This window comes from Lolium rigidum, chromosome 1 (assembly GCF_022539505.1).
Source record: "Lolium rigidum isolate FL_2022 chromosome 1, APGP_CSIRO_Lrig_0.1, whole genome shotgun sequence".
Taxonomy (NCBI): Eukaryota; Viridiplantae; Streptophyta; class Magnoliopsida; order Poales; family Poaceae; genus Lolium; species Lolium rigidum.
Window position 1 is genome coordinate 250,823,325 of NC_061508.1, and position 16,816 is coordinate 250,840,140.

The following is a 16,816-nucleotide window of genomic DNA, read 5'->3' on the forward strand; positions in this document are numbered from 1 at the left end:
TAGATTTTTTTATTTATAGCACCCAATAGACGGTGCTTGACATGGTACAAGGAAACCAAAAAAATACAAACCGACTAGCACTAATACTGACTTTTTTTTTTTTGGGATGCACTATTCCTAGACTGGACTAGACTCATACTAGGAAACTAATCAAACATGTTTGGTTAATTCCAACACATCGATCGTTGGTGTCTGTGTCCGATCGAACTAGTGATGCAGGCCTTGAAGCACACCTCTGTATCTGCTGACCTTGCCTCGGAACTCTCCGTCCTCCAAGCTCCTGAACACCTGGAGCGCGCGTACACCGGCGGCGGCGGCGAGCCTGGGGCTGTTCCAGGGCGGATGGAAGCCGAGGTGGGCGGCGATGCGCTCCAGCCCAACGGGCAACTTCGGGCACTCGGCGGCCATCCCGGCGACGTCGTAGACCTGGTCGCCGAGGAAGTGCCGCACCGCGCCCACGAACCCGGCCAAGTCGTTCGGGAGCGGGCAGCCGCCGGTGATGATCTTGAGCAGGTAGGCGACGTGGTACGCACCGGTGTAGGTGACCCACGAGAGGCCGCGCCAAGGCCCGATGAGGCCGGAGTAATTTAGCAGCATGGCGCCGAGGCTCCAGGCGTCGACGCCGTGGTTCGCGAACGTGTCCACGTCGAGGCCACGGCCGGCTAGATAGGCTAGGGAGTTCGCGTCGTGCGGATCAGAGTGGCGGCGGAAGTCCCGGAGGTTGAACTCCCAAGCTTCGGTCTTGCCGTCGCGGTCGCAGACGGCGATCCCGACCTGGAGCGGCTTGAGGGCGTCCACGTTGGCCTTGAGGATGGGGTAGCGCTTCTCGTCGGTGAGGGCGTCTTGGTCCTTGCCGGGATGGTGGACGAGGCCCGGGTAGTGCACGTTGACGGCGACGTACCGGGCGCCCTCGGCAAAGTGGCGGAGCCTGGCCGCCTCTTGGTGGAAGCTCCAGGCCCACACGGGGTGCACCAGGACGGGGACGTGTGGCGCCGGCATGGGGACGGGGTGGTCCGTGGTCTGCGGCGGAGGCACGCGGCCGTGGAAAGAAGCCGGCGGCGGTGGAAACATCGAAAACATGACTCGACTTTGCTGTTGTTTTGCTTTGGAAGATCTTCCGCTGCTATTGTGTCAACCTCTTCTGAAGTTCTGAGTATATATAGTAGTAGTAGTACTGTCTGAACAATCGTAGGGAGAATCGGACACACGGTCCGGGTCGGATGGTAATCGGTGAGCAAATCTATTTCCATGGGAAATACGGAGTCGCAGAAGACAGTATAGAATCAAGTATATATGTACTCCGTATGTGTTAGAACTCACTACGATACCGTGTTTGGTTCAGATTAGAAGACTAACCGACTAACCGATTCGTTTTGGTGCCAGAAGAAATAGAGAGATGAGGCTTGTGGGCTCGTGTGGCGATCCATCGCATCGTTTCTGTTGGAATTTGTGGCTTTAATATTTTACCTATTTACTACCTTATTATACTTCTGAAATTAAAATAAAATATATTCATGAATAACACGGAACAATTGAACCGGAATTGTAGTTAAGAACTGCTGGGCGTCCTCCGGGGGATCTGATTCCCCAGCCCCCGGGTCCCCAACCGTCGGATCAACCATTTTGACGGTTAGATTTGCATGTAGCAAAAAAACATCTCCGGCAGCAAAAAATCACTCCCGGCAGCAAATGACTGAAGCAAAAAACGGTTCGTTTAGAAAATAAAATAAAAAGGATGGGCTCGCCGGAGACCTCGCTGGAGGCCGGAGACCACGTAGCAAACTTATTACGCAGATGTAGCAAAACCGCAAATAAATTGTAGCAAATTTTTTTATTCATATGCTGCAAATCCTCTAAGACATCAACGGAGACATCGCTCGCGGTCGGCAGACAACGCCGTCCGAGGTTGCAGCAACTCCGTCCGTCCAGGACAGCAAAACCACAAGCTGCTAGTAGCAACGCCCTATGCCTATGGTAGCAAAACTCCACCCTCCGCCGGTAGCAATGCCGGACACCTTAAAAAAGCAAAACCGACCTCCGCAGGTAGCAACGCCGCAGGCCTAAGGCAGCAAAAATCCTAACGAAGCCGAGAAGCGCGAGATGGAGGCAGCGCTGGTAGCATCGGCGGCGACCGCTTGTAGCATCGACGCCCTCGGCTGATAGCACCAGTGACAGCCACTAGTAGCATTCCAAAATTGGGCTACACAACAGCCTGGCCCTTAAAGGTAGCAACGCCGGCAGCAACGCACAACCTTGCAACGCCGTCGATGTGTAGTCCGTCTTGCAGCCGTCGCCCGAACGCATGCTCGCTCCGACAGCGCCGCTGCTCGCGCCAGCAGCACCACAATCCCTCGCATACAGCAGCGCCTCCTGAACTTGTAGCTTCATCGCCGCCTTGTGGTAGCACCGCCGTTGGTCTCGACGGACTCCTTGCAGCACTGCGGCGCTCGGTAGCAACCGCCACCGACGTTTGCAGCAACAGCCGGTGCCGCTTGTACCAATATTCATCGGCGCTTGTAGTAAAACGCCGCCTGTGTAGCAGCCACTGCCGCCCAAAGTAGCAGACGCCGACGACCTCTGTAGCAGACACTGACGCCTACTGTAGCAGCCGCGACGCCGATTGGAGCAGTCGCTGGCGACGCCGATTGGAGCAGCAGCTGCTGCCGCCACCGCCGATTGAAGCAACTACCGCCACAAGTTATATATTACATCTGTATCACACAGCCTAATTTCTATAGATTTCCTGTTCAATGTAATTAACTGCAAATCTACAGAAGACAAATTACAGCCGATGCATGCAGGCTACCAACAAAGCTGCTACTACCATGAGTGACGCCGCTTGGCGCCGAGGCGGGCGCCATTGGTCGCGGCAAGCGGCGGAAAAGCGGTCGGCGGTGGTCGCAGCGGCCATGGCCGAGAAGCCGGAGCGGTAGATGCCGTCGTCCGCAGTTCCCGTCCCCGGCGCTCATCTCGCTGAGGCATCAGCCGGTGTCGCCGCCGGTGCACGGGATCCGCGCGGCCGATGGGGAGGCGACGGCGCCGTCGAGGAAGCCCTGTTGCCTGGGATCCATGGCAGTCTCTCTCTCTCGCTGCGGGGCTCCTCCGATGGTCCCCGGCGCTGCTGCTGCACGAGGGAGGCGCGTGAGGCTGGGCTGCATCGTGCGTGGCCGGAGCTACGGCGGTGCGTGTGGTCGGGGATGCGGCGGCGCGTGACTGAGAAAGACGAACGAGCGGTCGTCGTCTGGTGGAGAAGATGAGAAGAAGATAAGGCTAGTTTCACGTTTTTTTTAGAGGGCGGTGGGACGTGGGGAAAGGCCGTCCGTACGATCGGTTCGATCGGACGGAACCGCACCAGGAGGTTGCCAACGCGAGATCCCCCGGAGGGATTGGATCATTTTCCTTTAAGTAAGCTGGTACGGCTCTACTAGAACGGTATTACTAGAATGGTCTATATGAGTATGCTGCAATTATGTCCGGGATGAGTATAGTGTGGAATGTCAGGTTGTCGATAGAATTGGCTCTATGGATTGTTAAAGCACGTGAATTTGATTTTAAATTTAAACTTGATGCATGCACATACATATTTAGAACCTAATTGATTAACAGTTGGGCTCACTAGATAACTGTTAATGATTGTGGTTGATTTAACAAGTCATTGAGTTCTATCTGAAAATAGATGAAAACTTCCGGAGTTTGGAGTCTATATAAAGATCCTTAGAGCATCTCTAACAGACATTCTATAAACATACGCTGGAAAAACCGCTGATTTAGCGTAAGAAGCGAAACCGGCGCTCCAGCAAACGCTGTAAAATTGTGCGTGGGGCAAAAAAATTTAGGCGCGCGGGATATTGCGGCATCGCGTGAGTCAAATTTGGTGTGCCGCTCCAGCGCACTAGGCTAAAACATCCGCACGCCCGCGCCACCGCCCCACTCCATTTCCTCCAAGCTTGTCAGACGACCGAGCCCCGCTAAATAAGTCGCTACATGACTCATGCATCGGCCGTTCCCTAGCGTCCTACGGCCACCTCCATTTGCGCAGCCGCCCGACGTTCCCCGCCACCGACGGCTTGGATCGTTCGATTTTAACGTGGCGCGGCACCGACACTAGGCGCCACAAGGTGTTTGGTGAAACCATTGCAAGGTATGTATCGCTGCCGACTTGCCGCTATTTTTCACGAGTGTTGTGCTAGTTCAAAGAATTTATTAGATAAAGTCCGAATTATGTGGATGAGTTCCTCCTACCATTCTTCCGATGAAGAATGGGATCTTGAAGTAAAAAAGAAATACAGCTTTGCTATTGGCTATGGCCAAGATTGTGTGATCATGCATGCTTGGATGATACATCATGCACGCTTGTGTGACCATACATAACATGATCATCGAAGATTAGAGTGGCCAAGATTTAGACTACTCCTGCTACGATTTAATGGGACGACCAGTGTGAGTGTATAGGAGAGAAGAGAGGGTGGCCTGCTTTATTGTGTCGTATCATTCGATTCGACAAACCGATGTGCATGATAATCTTGAAAAGGATCTTATCGAGGAGTGGTGGGCATGGAACGACCGCCAAAACAATTAGTTTCATTTTTGTATGCTTGTTTTATTGTTGTAGGACAATCTGATGTATTGTTCAGAAACTATTTGTTGTATCGAGGAACTATATAAATAACTAAACTATTTATTGTTGATTTTTTGTATGTGTTTGATATTTGTTGCTCTATGTTTGTGTATGTTTGGTGTTTGTGCTGCCGCACGCTGCATTATATAGCGTATGGTAAAGCGTTGGTTGCCGCGCGCACCATTTTATAGTGCCCGGAAAAAGTTGAGCACAGTCAGGCGCGCTAAAAACAACTGGCGCTTTAAAACATTTTTACCGATAAAGCTATTAATCCCGACTAAGCTCATATTGGCTAAAGTGAAAAATATGAAAATGGTAGAGAAATTTGGCATGGTCCTCACAAAACCTCCAGAGTACCTAATAAGTCGAGTCTTATGGCTGTCAGCGCTGGCCGCCCGATTTAGGTAGAAATTGGACTTCCCGCCCAAGATACAATTACGATCAACATGAAACGTGACATCTGGCCCGTCCAACCATGTTCATCTCAGCATACCCTCCACTCGCATAGCAAAAATTTGCGGTATCACAAAATCATGGTAACAATTTTTCCAGGAAGGCATCAAAACAATGAAAAGAAGTCAAGCAATATTTTGAAAACACCAATGCATCACAAATGATGTGACTGTGTTAAAGATGATTCCCCACACAGGCAACAGCCCATACCAGAACACTTTTCTGTTTCTTTGCCGCCACATCTCTCTCCAAGGAGACCAATAGGAGCAGCGACTAAATCATCTTTTTAACATGTTCAGAAGCCGTTTCACTAACAACCGAACTCCAAACCTCGTCAAATGTTGCCTTGCCGCCTCTAGGGGTTTGGATTGAGGGAGGAACAGCCCTGCCATAATGATACCAGGCACCAGATACTCAAGCGACAGGAAGGCAAGGTTTAAAATAGTGTGCGAAATGAAATAGCGTCTCTTTCAAACGCTGTGGACGATATATCGTGCTAATAGTGTGGTATATTTTAAATAGTGTTTCCAAAATAATACTAAATATAGTATAAAAATAAATAATTTTACTAGAACGAATGGATATATAGTTCAAAAGTGACTGAATCATACATACATAACCACATATAAAAATAGATCTCAAATATTTTAGAAGGTTAACATCATCATTTCACAAGGCAACAATATAGTATAAATTATTTATTAAAAATTATTAGCATTAGCGATATTATCTTCCGATTTAGAAGTGGAACCAATAGATTGCAGTTCATCACCACGAAAAAGTGAAAGCAACTTGCCTGAAAAATTGGTGCGCTAACGCTATGAAGTTTTAGCGCGATATAGCATGCTATTTCGCAAATACCGCCATAGCGAGCAAAATTACTAAAATTTAGCGTGGACCCTCTAGATATGCTATAGCGCGCTATTACCGAAGAAATAGCGTGCTATTTTAAAGCTTGCACAAAGGACAGGAACAAATGGCAAGCAGACTCGAGCTCCCGGTTGCACATCTGACAAAAGTAGCAGTTTGGCAAGCTTCTGCGCAACAGCCGATCAGCACACTACAGAGTACAGACAGTTCTGAAGGAGCAAACCAAGAGAAGACCTTGCAGAGCAACAGAGCCCAGACCTGCCACATGAGCTTCTTCAAGGCAGAACCGCAATAGCCATCGAACTGCAGGTGGTAGGCGACTTAGCTGAGTAGCAATTTCAACTTCATGTTCCCTGAGCTGCAGAGAACTATCCGAACTGAGGCAACCTTTTCGGATTCACTCCACCTTACATCTTTGTGCGAGCTAGGCCACGTCAAGTCCTTAGACTGTTTGATGCGATTAGTACTTTTTGTAATATTGGTCAAGTTTTGCCAGCCTGGTGGCTCGCCACTTACACTGTTAATGACGATGAAGAAGAGAAGGCTGTCATCAATCTAACTGTACATGCTCTACACAGTAGTATGATTGGTCAAATGAACACTAAGAAACTCAGCTCCAAAGTTGTTCATTGCTATAATTCAGGACAGCTTATTTGCAAATTTGTTCACAAACTGAATCACGAAGATATAAGGTTCAGTCTAAACACAGACCTCACTGGGAACTCAAAGATTGTACACTTCTCATGAAGGACGATATTCTATTCGGGTCCTTACTTATACCATCAGTAGAACATATTCCACTGCTAACATCCACGCCATTTGGTTTTAGAGCAGAAGCGGCTTGGCAAACATTATCCGCATGAAGGCCTCCTGCTAACAGCCAGCCATTCTTGCTTTTGGCTGGCGGCATTCGAAATTTCTCCCAGTTGAATCCTTTGCCACTGCAAACAGATACAGAACGATTTAAAATACCTATAAATTTCACATCAATATATGAATGTAAAAGAAAAGGTGGTTTTGTGAGGAAGTATATGAAAGGAAGCAATATTCGTGCGTCCGTGTCCACACACACACACTAGTACTTGCCTTGGATCATGCACTTTGCAACAGAGCACACAAGTGTGTGTGCACTCTGTTTAAAGATTGACTCGATGATGGGAGGTGGCGTTTTGGCTCATAGGAGCAAATGCTCCCATTATACAAAATAATTAAAAACCAATTTTAAAAATGTCAAAAAATTCTGACAGAAATTTTTTGGTGTACATCGTGACATTCTTTGTTAGTGCACAAGTTTTTATGGAGAAAAAATATTTTATGTGGCGTGTACAAAAAAGACAAAAAAATGTCCCGTATGTAGTCGTGTTATAGCATCAAAATTTGTCTTTTTTACAGGAGCCGCAATTTTTTTTAGTTTCTTTTGAAAATTTGTGCACGAACATAAAATTTGTAGATGTACATGAAAAATTTTACTTTAGAATTTTTTGACACTTCAAAATGTAGATTCACATAGTGGGAGCAAATGCTCCTATGAGCCAAAGTGAATATCCCTCGATGATGTCTATCCTATGAACCAAACCCCTGCAGGACCGCTACTCGGACTACTAGACCCTCAGAGAATCCATTGTAAGAGAAATGCTGCTCTTCTTTGGTTGGTAATTGGTATGGTAAATAAGAGCTTCACTAGTCCCCATTGTTAACTAACTACAACAACAACAAACATTAAGATAGCAACAGAATGAGCAACATTATGTACCTTCCACCCTCCGCACTATCCACCAAAAACCAGTCAATGGCATATTCTTCGCTGGGAGGAGAATTGATAAGTTTTCCATCCCCATCAGCATTCAGAACATATACAATTCGGTTGTTCTTGGCAAGAGCAGGAAGTAGTACTCGAGAGCTATCTCCATGAAGCTGTGTAAATGCAACAGATCAGTAAAGCCTAAGCACAAATGTCCATTGTAGGTCTACCAAGTAAAACAGCTCTGGGAAAATGTACCTGAATGAGTTCAAGGTTGCATGCATCGGATAATCTTAAGATGGTCTCTTCGTCGTCATCGACAAACACACCAACAGGTTCAGCCCCGTAAGACTTTGCTACTCTGGATATTTCTTTGGCTTCTGACAGCTGAACAGATCGCTTGGAGTTGGGCCAAAGAATCATCCCGATAAGCTTAGCTCCAGCCTTTGCAGCACATTCTGCATCTCTAGCAGATGTGATGCCACACATTTTGACTACGGGATCGTTTCTTGCCGCATCCACCGCACTGGAAGTTAAGGAAATGGAAGGGCTAGCTCGTTTGCTGGACGAATATTCCATTTTAACTAGAGGCAGCCTTGGACGCCCTAAACAATAAAATGAGTGTGAGAACTAAGCATAGCTGGTAATCCTAGTTACCTTGGAAGTTGTAGTTTCTACTGGTAAACCCCAAGAAGTGCCAAACTTGCAGTGACTCAAAAGCACCCGACAAAGTGGCACGCATGGATGAACATAGAAGGGCCGGAAAAGACTCACCTTTGCTCGTAGGAGTAGCGACCCGAAGCGGATGCTTGGTTGAGAACGCTGTCGACATGGCTGTTACACAGCACAATCAAAGGAACATGTAAGGTTTAGGGTCGCACAAACGGCACACAGCGAGTAGAACGCCTCGGCACAAGCATTTTATCGAACAGGTGCCGTGCAACCTGGGTGACTAAAAAACTACAAGTAAAAATCGTACCTGAGGAGGAGGACTGGAGGAGGAGGAGGAGGAGGACGGGCCGCCGGGAGCGCCTGGTTGGGCAAGCTGCAATGCAGATGCAAGCAGCTGTGCTCTGCGGTCCCTCGACGGCGTGGACAAGCGACGAGACGGAGAAAGTAAAACGAGGAATGAAGAAAGGAACGGCAGTAGTGCCGTACCGCCACCGTTGTGTCGTTCACCTACCGCTCACGTGGCTGAAATTGACTTATCAAAAAAAAAAAACGTGCCTGAAATTGCTCTCGAAACTTCAACTAAATTTGTAAAAATGTGTCAATAATACCACATCAAATTAGTGATTCATCATAATCTTGGACGAGTTGAACAAGTGAAGACTTGCCTCTCTCCCATGGCCATCTATCATATGATGGCAATTGCACCGATGTTCTTTTTTTAAAACAGAGGACGGGTCTAGAAGATCCCAGCAATTCATTCAGAAGAACACACGTTGTCGGTATATATTAAAAAGAGACCCTTTAACATCTCTCGCACTGAGAAACCTAAAATTTGAAGAAAGGGCCTGAAGAAATGCAGAAAACACCCTAGAACAAAAGATGAAAAGTGATCAGGTCCTTGGGTGCCGCCGCCACCTCCCGATGGCAATCTCAAGACGTGCCTGTCGAGATCCGATGCCAAAGCGTTCGACAGCCGGCGATGCACCGCAGACGCCGGCCGCTCCTCCGGGAACAAACCACTTGGCGGTGGAGGAGCGTCGGGCTCCGACGACGGATGCGAAGAAGGGCCTCCATCCTAGAGGTAGAGTAGGGGCCGCCATGTTGGCTAAGGATGAGAGCGTCGATAGAAGACGCTCTGTGTTCCGCTCGAAGGAGCCCCGGAAGAGCAGCTCCATAGCACCTCGAAGGCAATCGTTGATGCAGAGCTTGAGGAGTAGCCGCTCCGTTGCCGCTTCCCTCCTCGCCACCATGGCAGGCCAGGGGAAGTTCCAGCCGAGCTCTCCACCTCGAGTAGCACCGGCGAAGAGGACAGGATCTGCCTCCCAGATCCAATGCCTGTGCACCTTGACTCGTCTCCCCCTCGCCACCAAGGCTGGCCAAGAGAGAAGCGGTTGGGCACCTCGCTGCTCCTATTTGGCCCTCCTCCTCGCCACCACGGCCGGCTAGGAGAGCTTCTTCTTCGCAGGCACCACTGGTTTGGTTGTGCAGAAGATTGGACAAGCTTAGAAGGGACTTTATTTGGGCAAAGGAATAGACAACTACCGGTAACAAATACCTTGTTGCCTAGCCCTTGGTTTGTCAAACCAAGGAGAATGACGTCTTAGGCACGACTGGCCTCCAAAAGCACAGCAGTGCATTGCTCCTGCGATGGCTATGACGGCTTTGGACCGATCACTCGAGGCCATGGCAAGAAATGCGGCTACCTAATGATCATGAAACTGAAGCACTCTTCCGAGCCTCCACTCATATTATTATTCGGGATGGTAGATTTGCTCCATTATGGTCCTCTCGTTGGACGGACGACCATCAGCCCATTGATCGATGGCCTATCCTTCTCAAGCATTGCATCAAGAGGCGTCTCACCATCAGAGAAGTTGTGGAGAACAACAAGTGGAGGCTACATAAAACCAAACCGCACGGTGCAGGTGTTGAGAGAAATGTGTGAACTCTGGGACTGCACTCAACACTTCAGGTTCAACGATAACAACCAAGACATGGTGAGATGGAAATGTACTAATGACAGTGTATATTCACAAGTGTATATCCAGTTGCAAGTGCCTACCATATTCAGTTTAAATGCAGGTTTCGATCTGATGACAAGGAGCTGATTTGCTCCTCCAAAGCAACTCCGCAAGCTAAAACTTTCATTTGGTTGGCCTTTCAAGGGGGTGTCTAACTGCAGATGTATTGGCCAAGAAGATCCCAACTTTCCCTCTTTGTAGCATGGTACTGAAACAACAAACTACACATTGGGAGCTTGCGGTTATGTCCAGGATGTCGCCACCAAGATCAAGACAGCAATAGTGTTGTGGATGTGACCACAATAGGTGCTACATGGTGCAACACTTCGTTGATGTGGGCAAAGGATGCGCAGCCATCTTCGGATCGAGATGCACAGGTTTTTACCCAGGTTCAGCCCCTTTGAAGGAGTAAAAGGCCTACATCTTGCTAGATTGGTATTAATTGATGATGTGCTTGGCCAGTCGGCTACGGCGACTGCGAGCTCTGCGGTACGAATGGCGGGAGATTAGATCCCTTTTAGGGTTTTGCCCGGAGGTTTATATAGACACCCCCGGTCTAGGGTTTATGTGGATAAAATCAGAGGTATCCGCAAGCTAAATGGGCAGAAGGTCTTGACCTGCTTTATGAGCTTCCCCTTCGGGTTTTAGTCATCAAGGTTTTATGTGAATAAGATCAGAGGTATCTGCAAGCTAAATGGGCAGAAGGTCTTGACCTGCTTTCTGAGCTTCTCCTTCAGGTTTTAGTCGTCAGGGTTTCTGGCCAGTCGGCGGCGACTAGAGTTTTCCGGGCTTCCTTCCAACCGGCAAGTGAGCTTGGTGATGGGCCCACCTAAGGCATATCCCCATCAAATGGGGGCGCCTTTCAGCAACCTTCCCCATGATGCTGAGCTCTCGCTTGCGAGAGAGGCTTGCGATGCAGCTTAAGCCCAAAGATCAGCAAGTAGCAAGTCTGGAAGATCACCTCACATCACAGATCTTCAACCAGACTCAAAGCAGCCCGAATCAACTTCAGGGAAGAATCGTAGATGAAGCTCCCACCTGGCACATGGCTGGAATCAAGGCACTAACAAGAGTCTTCCAGCCACCATGAGCTTCCATCTTTGCTAGCTAGCTAGGTGTCAAAATCCGGCACCATGAGCTTCCATCTTTGCTAGCTAGCTGGGTGTCAAAATCTGGTCTCCAGCACCGGAAAATTCATTGCCCAACAAAAACCACATTACCCAATATGCTGCAATGAATGTTCATCCGAGATGACATGCAAATCTTACAGCACCAGTGTTTCAGTTGCCTTTTCTGCGTCAGATTCGTTACACACGTGTTGCATACACGTCACAACAAGATAATAAATAAATTAGTGGCTGCTGCATTCAGCAGGGCTTTGATTTAAGAACATACATAACACAACATCAGATGTATCTACAAGGAACAGCAGTAGTGGAAACGTAGCATTCGAAAGCTTTTAGGGTTGCATAGTCATATACAGTAGCTAGATACATGCACATCACAATGCAAATAGCGGTATCTTGTCATTAGGAACCACAAACGACCCAGCATGCATGCATGAGAATTGAGAAACCAGCCTTCTAGGTTTGCTTCTTTGCCTTTGCCGGTCCCCTGGGTATCTTGCTCAGAACCTTGGTATCCAGCACCTCGTAGTGCTTGCGTGCTTCGGTATGGGCCTTCCCGGCGAAGTGATCCACCTTGTCCTGGTACTTGTCGTACAAGATCGGTATGGTGTGGATCATCAGGACAGCTGTTTGGGATCTCAAATGTATCAGTACAGTAGCATTTAACACCAAACTTTCTGATAATAGTGTCTGAATTAAAAAGATGCATTACCAACGTATATCAAGGTGAGGAAGTCACAGCAGCTTCCTACTTCAGAGAGGACCCAAAGAGCAGCAATGACCTAAAGAGCACAAGATAACTATTAGACAACCCTCAATCAACGAAAGAAGTAAAACCATTATGTGTAGTTGTGATGACAGAAACATACCCCAAGGAACTTCTTCAGATCATGCCCCAGTGCGATCTCCCGGAACAAATGAAGGGCCCTGTTGACGTCATTGCGCAATGCCCGTGCCACATTCACAGCCGCATCTTCAGATATCTGAATGACAGGAAAATCCGGCGGACTCCTGAAACATAACACTTGTTTGTATCATGGAAGCGGTATCAACCAAAACACGAAAAAAAAAAACCCATATATCTCACTCACTTCTTGATAAAGGTCATAGCTTTGGACCACAGAAACAAGACGGCCAGGACTCCAATCATCACATGGGATATCAGAGTTAAGAGGTGGTAATCAAGTACTTCAAACAAAACCCATAGGACAGTTGTGCCACCAATCACTACAGCAGTTGTCTTCTTGTCTTTCCATAACAGTACGTCAGCAGCTGCACAAGATTGTACCAAAACAAACAAATAGAGCCAATCAGAATTGTCATAATACAGCTGTGGCTTCATAATTTTGTTTATAATACTGCATGATGCAGTGTCCTCATCATCAATGGATCTGACTGTAGCTAAGTGTGGCTATAGCAAGTGAAAATACTTCACCTTTCTAATGTAAGAAGTATTTCATAAGAACGACAACATAACCTCTTAAGACCTTGTAAGAGGTTATTAGTAATCAACAGCTTCGCATATCTAGGAGTTTATGGATGTCTCCATCTAGCACTCTGTGGTCACCAAACAGAGCAGGATAAAAAAAAGAAAGAGCAGGCATGCAAATTTTAGGTCTGGCATTCTTGATTTCTCAATAATTTGAAGCTTAATTTTAATATTTCGGTGTCCTGTGCCTTGTGTGCTATCATGAATGTCTTCCATAATCCTGAGGTTGAAACTAACACCCTCATGTCTATTCCGGACCTTCCCTTAACTTCCAGAAAAGGGACCATTCCCCCTTCAATAACAAGAAACAAGCTTAGCAAGAGAAAAGATGATGCTTCTCCAAAGATCAGTTATACTTCTGCTAAAATCTAAGGTATATACTTCTAAGGATTCTCCATTCAGCATATCAGACACCATTTGCTTAGATTATTAATGGCAAGAAGCTTTTTTTAGGAAATAAGGTTCTAGAATATAATAATGGACACTTAAGCAAAGTGGACCAAGAAGGTCCACAAGTTCATGTGATTTTTTCCTTTTTGAAAGACGGCTCTGAATCGATGTGGATCTTGATAAAGTAGAATCAATAACACCTAAATTCAAGTGTGGATTCCGAGTTAAAATATAATTGATGCTGCCACTTGCAAGAAGTCACCAACAAGAATCATTACGATTCTTCCAGGTTAACACATCATCGATAGAGAACTTGATTAAAAGGTGGTGATTCCAACAGGTAGGCTCAACTTTCTATTTCACAGTTACCATCATGATAACACCTACTGGGTCAACAAAAAAGCTGCATATAGCTTCAGATTAGAGAAAATTGCTTTTACATACCAAGGAAGCTACATATAGCTTCAGATCCTCTATTAACAGTAGAAGATAAAACGAAAATTGGTCTGTGTCAGCAGCTCGTGAAAGTAACACTTTGTTCAGCCCAGATGGTAAGAAGGAAACGTTCAGTGACAGCACGCCCCATTTATTGACAGAAGTGAGATAAGTGCCTAGCTTATCTGCAGGCCGAGGTAACTCAAAAGCTAGAAGCCGACCAAAATATTCAGAAAATGATAGGCGGGTGCTTTCTTGGGGTAACGAAAGATGCCTCCTGATCCCATAAATTCAGACCCAGCGATGTAGACGGATGAAAGGTTTTAATGGCTCGCGGCCTCACGCTAAGTTAAGCACCCATCCTCAAATTAGACCACGACAGTTGCAGATAATAGAAGAACTAAGCCGATGTTGTTAGAGCAGGCAGCCAGGCACCATGGACTAAAGAAACCAAAAGGAAGCAACCAAATTACCGATCTGGCTAATTGTTAGGTAAACAATTCCGAGCTGAACCACACCACACAGAAATAAATAAAAAATAGAAACCGCCCGCCTGTAGCACAAACTATTATTTGAACGATGAAACAAAATCCAGTAATAACCGTATCAACCAAAAATAGTAACGAGATTATTAGCATGGTTTGTTTGTCACTGCACAAAAAATAAAGGAAAAGAAAAAAAAGGAATGGAGAGTTCGTACCTTTACCGCCTCCAAGCACCTTATGCACGGAGGTGTCCTCCCCGAGCAGCTTGAACCCGCGGGACCTCACCGTGGTGTCGGGCGCAGACGCAGGCGGGGCCACCTTCTCCGGCGAGGCTTCGGCCTCTTTTTCCGCGGTCGGCTCCACCGACGGCGGCGGGGCCAGGCCGGCCTCGGCGGGCGCTGCCGGGGTCGGCGGGGGCGCGGCGACGGTCTCCTCGGCTGGATCGGCCATGGATGGAGCGGAGCAACCGAAGCTACAGGAAAGCTAAACACGAATTCCCCTCTGTTCCTCTGCTCTCTCGTAAAGCGTGCAGTGTGTGTGGAAGTGTGCTCTTTTGGTTGGGTGAAGGAGAGATGGGTGGAGATCTCTAGAATATGAGGAGAGTGGGACGGGCCGTCAGCCGCCGTCACGGTGCGCTGGCGCCTTTCGGTGGTGGAGCAGGTACATGTACCCGGGAAAATGCTAGTTTTTCGGCCACATCCGACCTTTTTAATTCTATTGCATACCAGGAAAAGCACTGGATTATTTTTAAAATTATCATAACCTCTTTGGTTCAAAGAAATTCATATAAATTTTGGTGAATTGCATTTCTTGTTATTTTTCACGAGGCTTTCTTTTTGCGCAATTTGACAAGATTTATGTATAAATTTATACTACCTATTTTACGCACAAAGAAATTCATATAAATTCAGACTTTGTTTATCTATTTAAAATAGCATGCTATTTCGCTGAAATAGCGTTTCTATAGCGTATTTGAGAGTTTGGCCCTATGTTTTTTTCAAATATGCTCTCTACCCGCAAAACTACATAGCGACACAGGCGGACCTTAGTGGGGGAGGGGGCGACCCCCCCCCCCCCCCCCGCCGCAAAATGTTGGTTTTACTACTACCTAGTAATATTTCCAGCCCATAGGCCTACGACTCTATCATCCGTTAAGAAAAAAAGGAGGAAAAGAGAGTGCATCGACTAGAGAACAACACTGACCGCCGCCGATGCTCATCCATTCGTTCTCTCATGTGACTCTTCTCGTCGAGCTCCTCCTCCAGCGCCCCTCCTCTGTCGCTCCTAATCCAGTTCCCCTGCTCGCCGAGCTCCTCCTCCAGTTCCCCTGCTCTCCAAGTTCCTCCTCCAGCGTCCCCGCTCGCACCTCCCTCTCCGTATCCGCCCCCAGCCGACCGGCCACAGGGGAGACGAACCATCTCATTCTCCGCCTCCAGCCGACTAGCCACAGGCGAGGCGAACCCTCTCAGTCTCTGGCTCTCCTTGTCTCTGTTCAACTTCTGGTAACTTCTCCTTTTGTATTGGTGTCCCAATTCTATTACTGGCTAAATTTCATTTGTTTTTGATCAACTACAATACTACATAGTTCCATGATATCTTGTAGTATCTGTTCTTTTGTTTTGGAGTAGTTTAGGCATATATTGCTTCTAAAAATATATTTTGTGGACAAATAAATATAACTATATAAGTTTCTAAATATACTAATTGCCATGGTATAATTTGGTGTTCCAAATAAAATTTACATGTTATTTGGTAGCTTCCCCCCCCCCCCCCCCCCAAAGATTTTCTGCAAGGTCCACCACTGCATAGCGACACTATTTTTTCACAAAAAACCAGCAGCACTATCATCTGATCGGTTCATGAGTCAAGTTCAAGTGTCAATTGGGCTACTCCATTGTATCTATTCTAATCTAGATCAAATTATAGACTCCCGGAACGATAGTTCCTCACAGACGGTCCAAGTGTCCAATATGCTACACCCCTTCTTTAACTTCATATTTATCTTGATGATGAGCTTCAATTTGCGAATTCTTCTTCTAGATCAGAAGATGATGCTATTCAATTTAGTTTATCTGAATAAGTATTCTCCTATGTTGTTGCCTTGTTAGCTCTTAATGTTATGCCTTAAGAATATTATCTTTCATTTCAGGCTATGGTTATGAATTTATGCCTCATATATGTGTTTATTCCATGGATTTGGCTAGAGAACTACTTTAAAAGATGGGGTTAAGCATGTATTCTCCTCGACAAAAAAATAGCTGCTGAAATCCTTAATATTTGTCTTCTTTTCGCAAAATGCTATTTTAAATGTAGCATGTTGTAGATTGTATAGCGTCTGAAAAAGGGCCTCTCTAAATAAAATAGCTCGCTATTTTAAACCTCAATTTTATGAGATTTTTCTCGCATTTTTTGGGTAGTTTATCTTGTGGTTACATTTCAAGAGAGCCTTGCCAGAATTGCAAGTAACTCTATAGAAATTGCCTAGACTTTGTATTACAAAATTTATGCAACCTTG

At 46.7% G+C, this 16,816-nt stretch overlaps 3 protein-coding genes across 3 annotated transcripts; all 3 read right to left on the reverse strand.

The window, feature by feature from the left end:
• Positions 1 to 207: 207 nt before the first annotated feature.
• Positions 208 to 1,080, reverse strand: LOC124657436 (probable CCR4-associated factor 1 homolog 11). The gene has a single exon (XM_047195993.1). The coding sequence runs from the start codon at positions 1,078 to 1,080 to the stop codon at positions 208 to 210; it is 873 nt and encodes a 290-aa protein (XP_047051949.1).
• A 5,481-nt stretch (positions 1,081 to 6,561) lies between these two features.
• LOC124683501 (N-(5'-phosphoribosyl)anthranilate isomerase 1, chloroplastic-like) lies at positions 6,562 to 8,267 on the reverse strand. Its single transcript, XM_047217998.1, has 3 exons — positions 7,941 to 8,267; positions 7,695 to 7,855; positions 6,562 to 6,882 (listed from the first exon to the last, which is right to left on the reverse strand). Exons 1-3 carry the CDS (start codon positions 8,259 to 8,261, stop codon positions 6,654 to 6,656), a joined length of 711 nt encoding a protein of 236 aa, XP_047073954.1. The 5' UTR covers positions 8,262 to 8,267; the 3' UTR covers positions 6,562 to 6,653.
• A 3,451-nt stretch (positions 8,268 to 11,718) lies between these two features.
• On the reverse strand, positions 11,719 to 14,848 carry LOC124692618 (reticulon-like protein B2). Its single transcript, XM_047226029.1, has 5 exons — positions 14,517 to 14,848; positions 12,594 to 12,774; positions 12,372 to 12,513; positions 12,215 to 12,284; positions 11,719 to 12,128 (listed from the first exon to the last, which is right to left on the reverse strand). The coding sequence occupies exons 1-5, from the start codon at positions 14,749 to 14,751 to the stop codon at positions 11,959 to 11,961; spliced, it is 798 nt and encodes a 265-aa protein (XP_047081985.1). The 5' UTR covers positions 14,752 to 14,848; the 3' UTR covers positions 11,719 to 11,958.
• Positions 14,849 to 16,816: the final 1,968 nt, after the last annotated feature.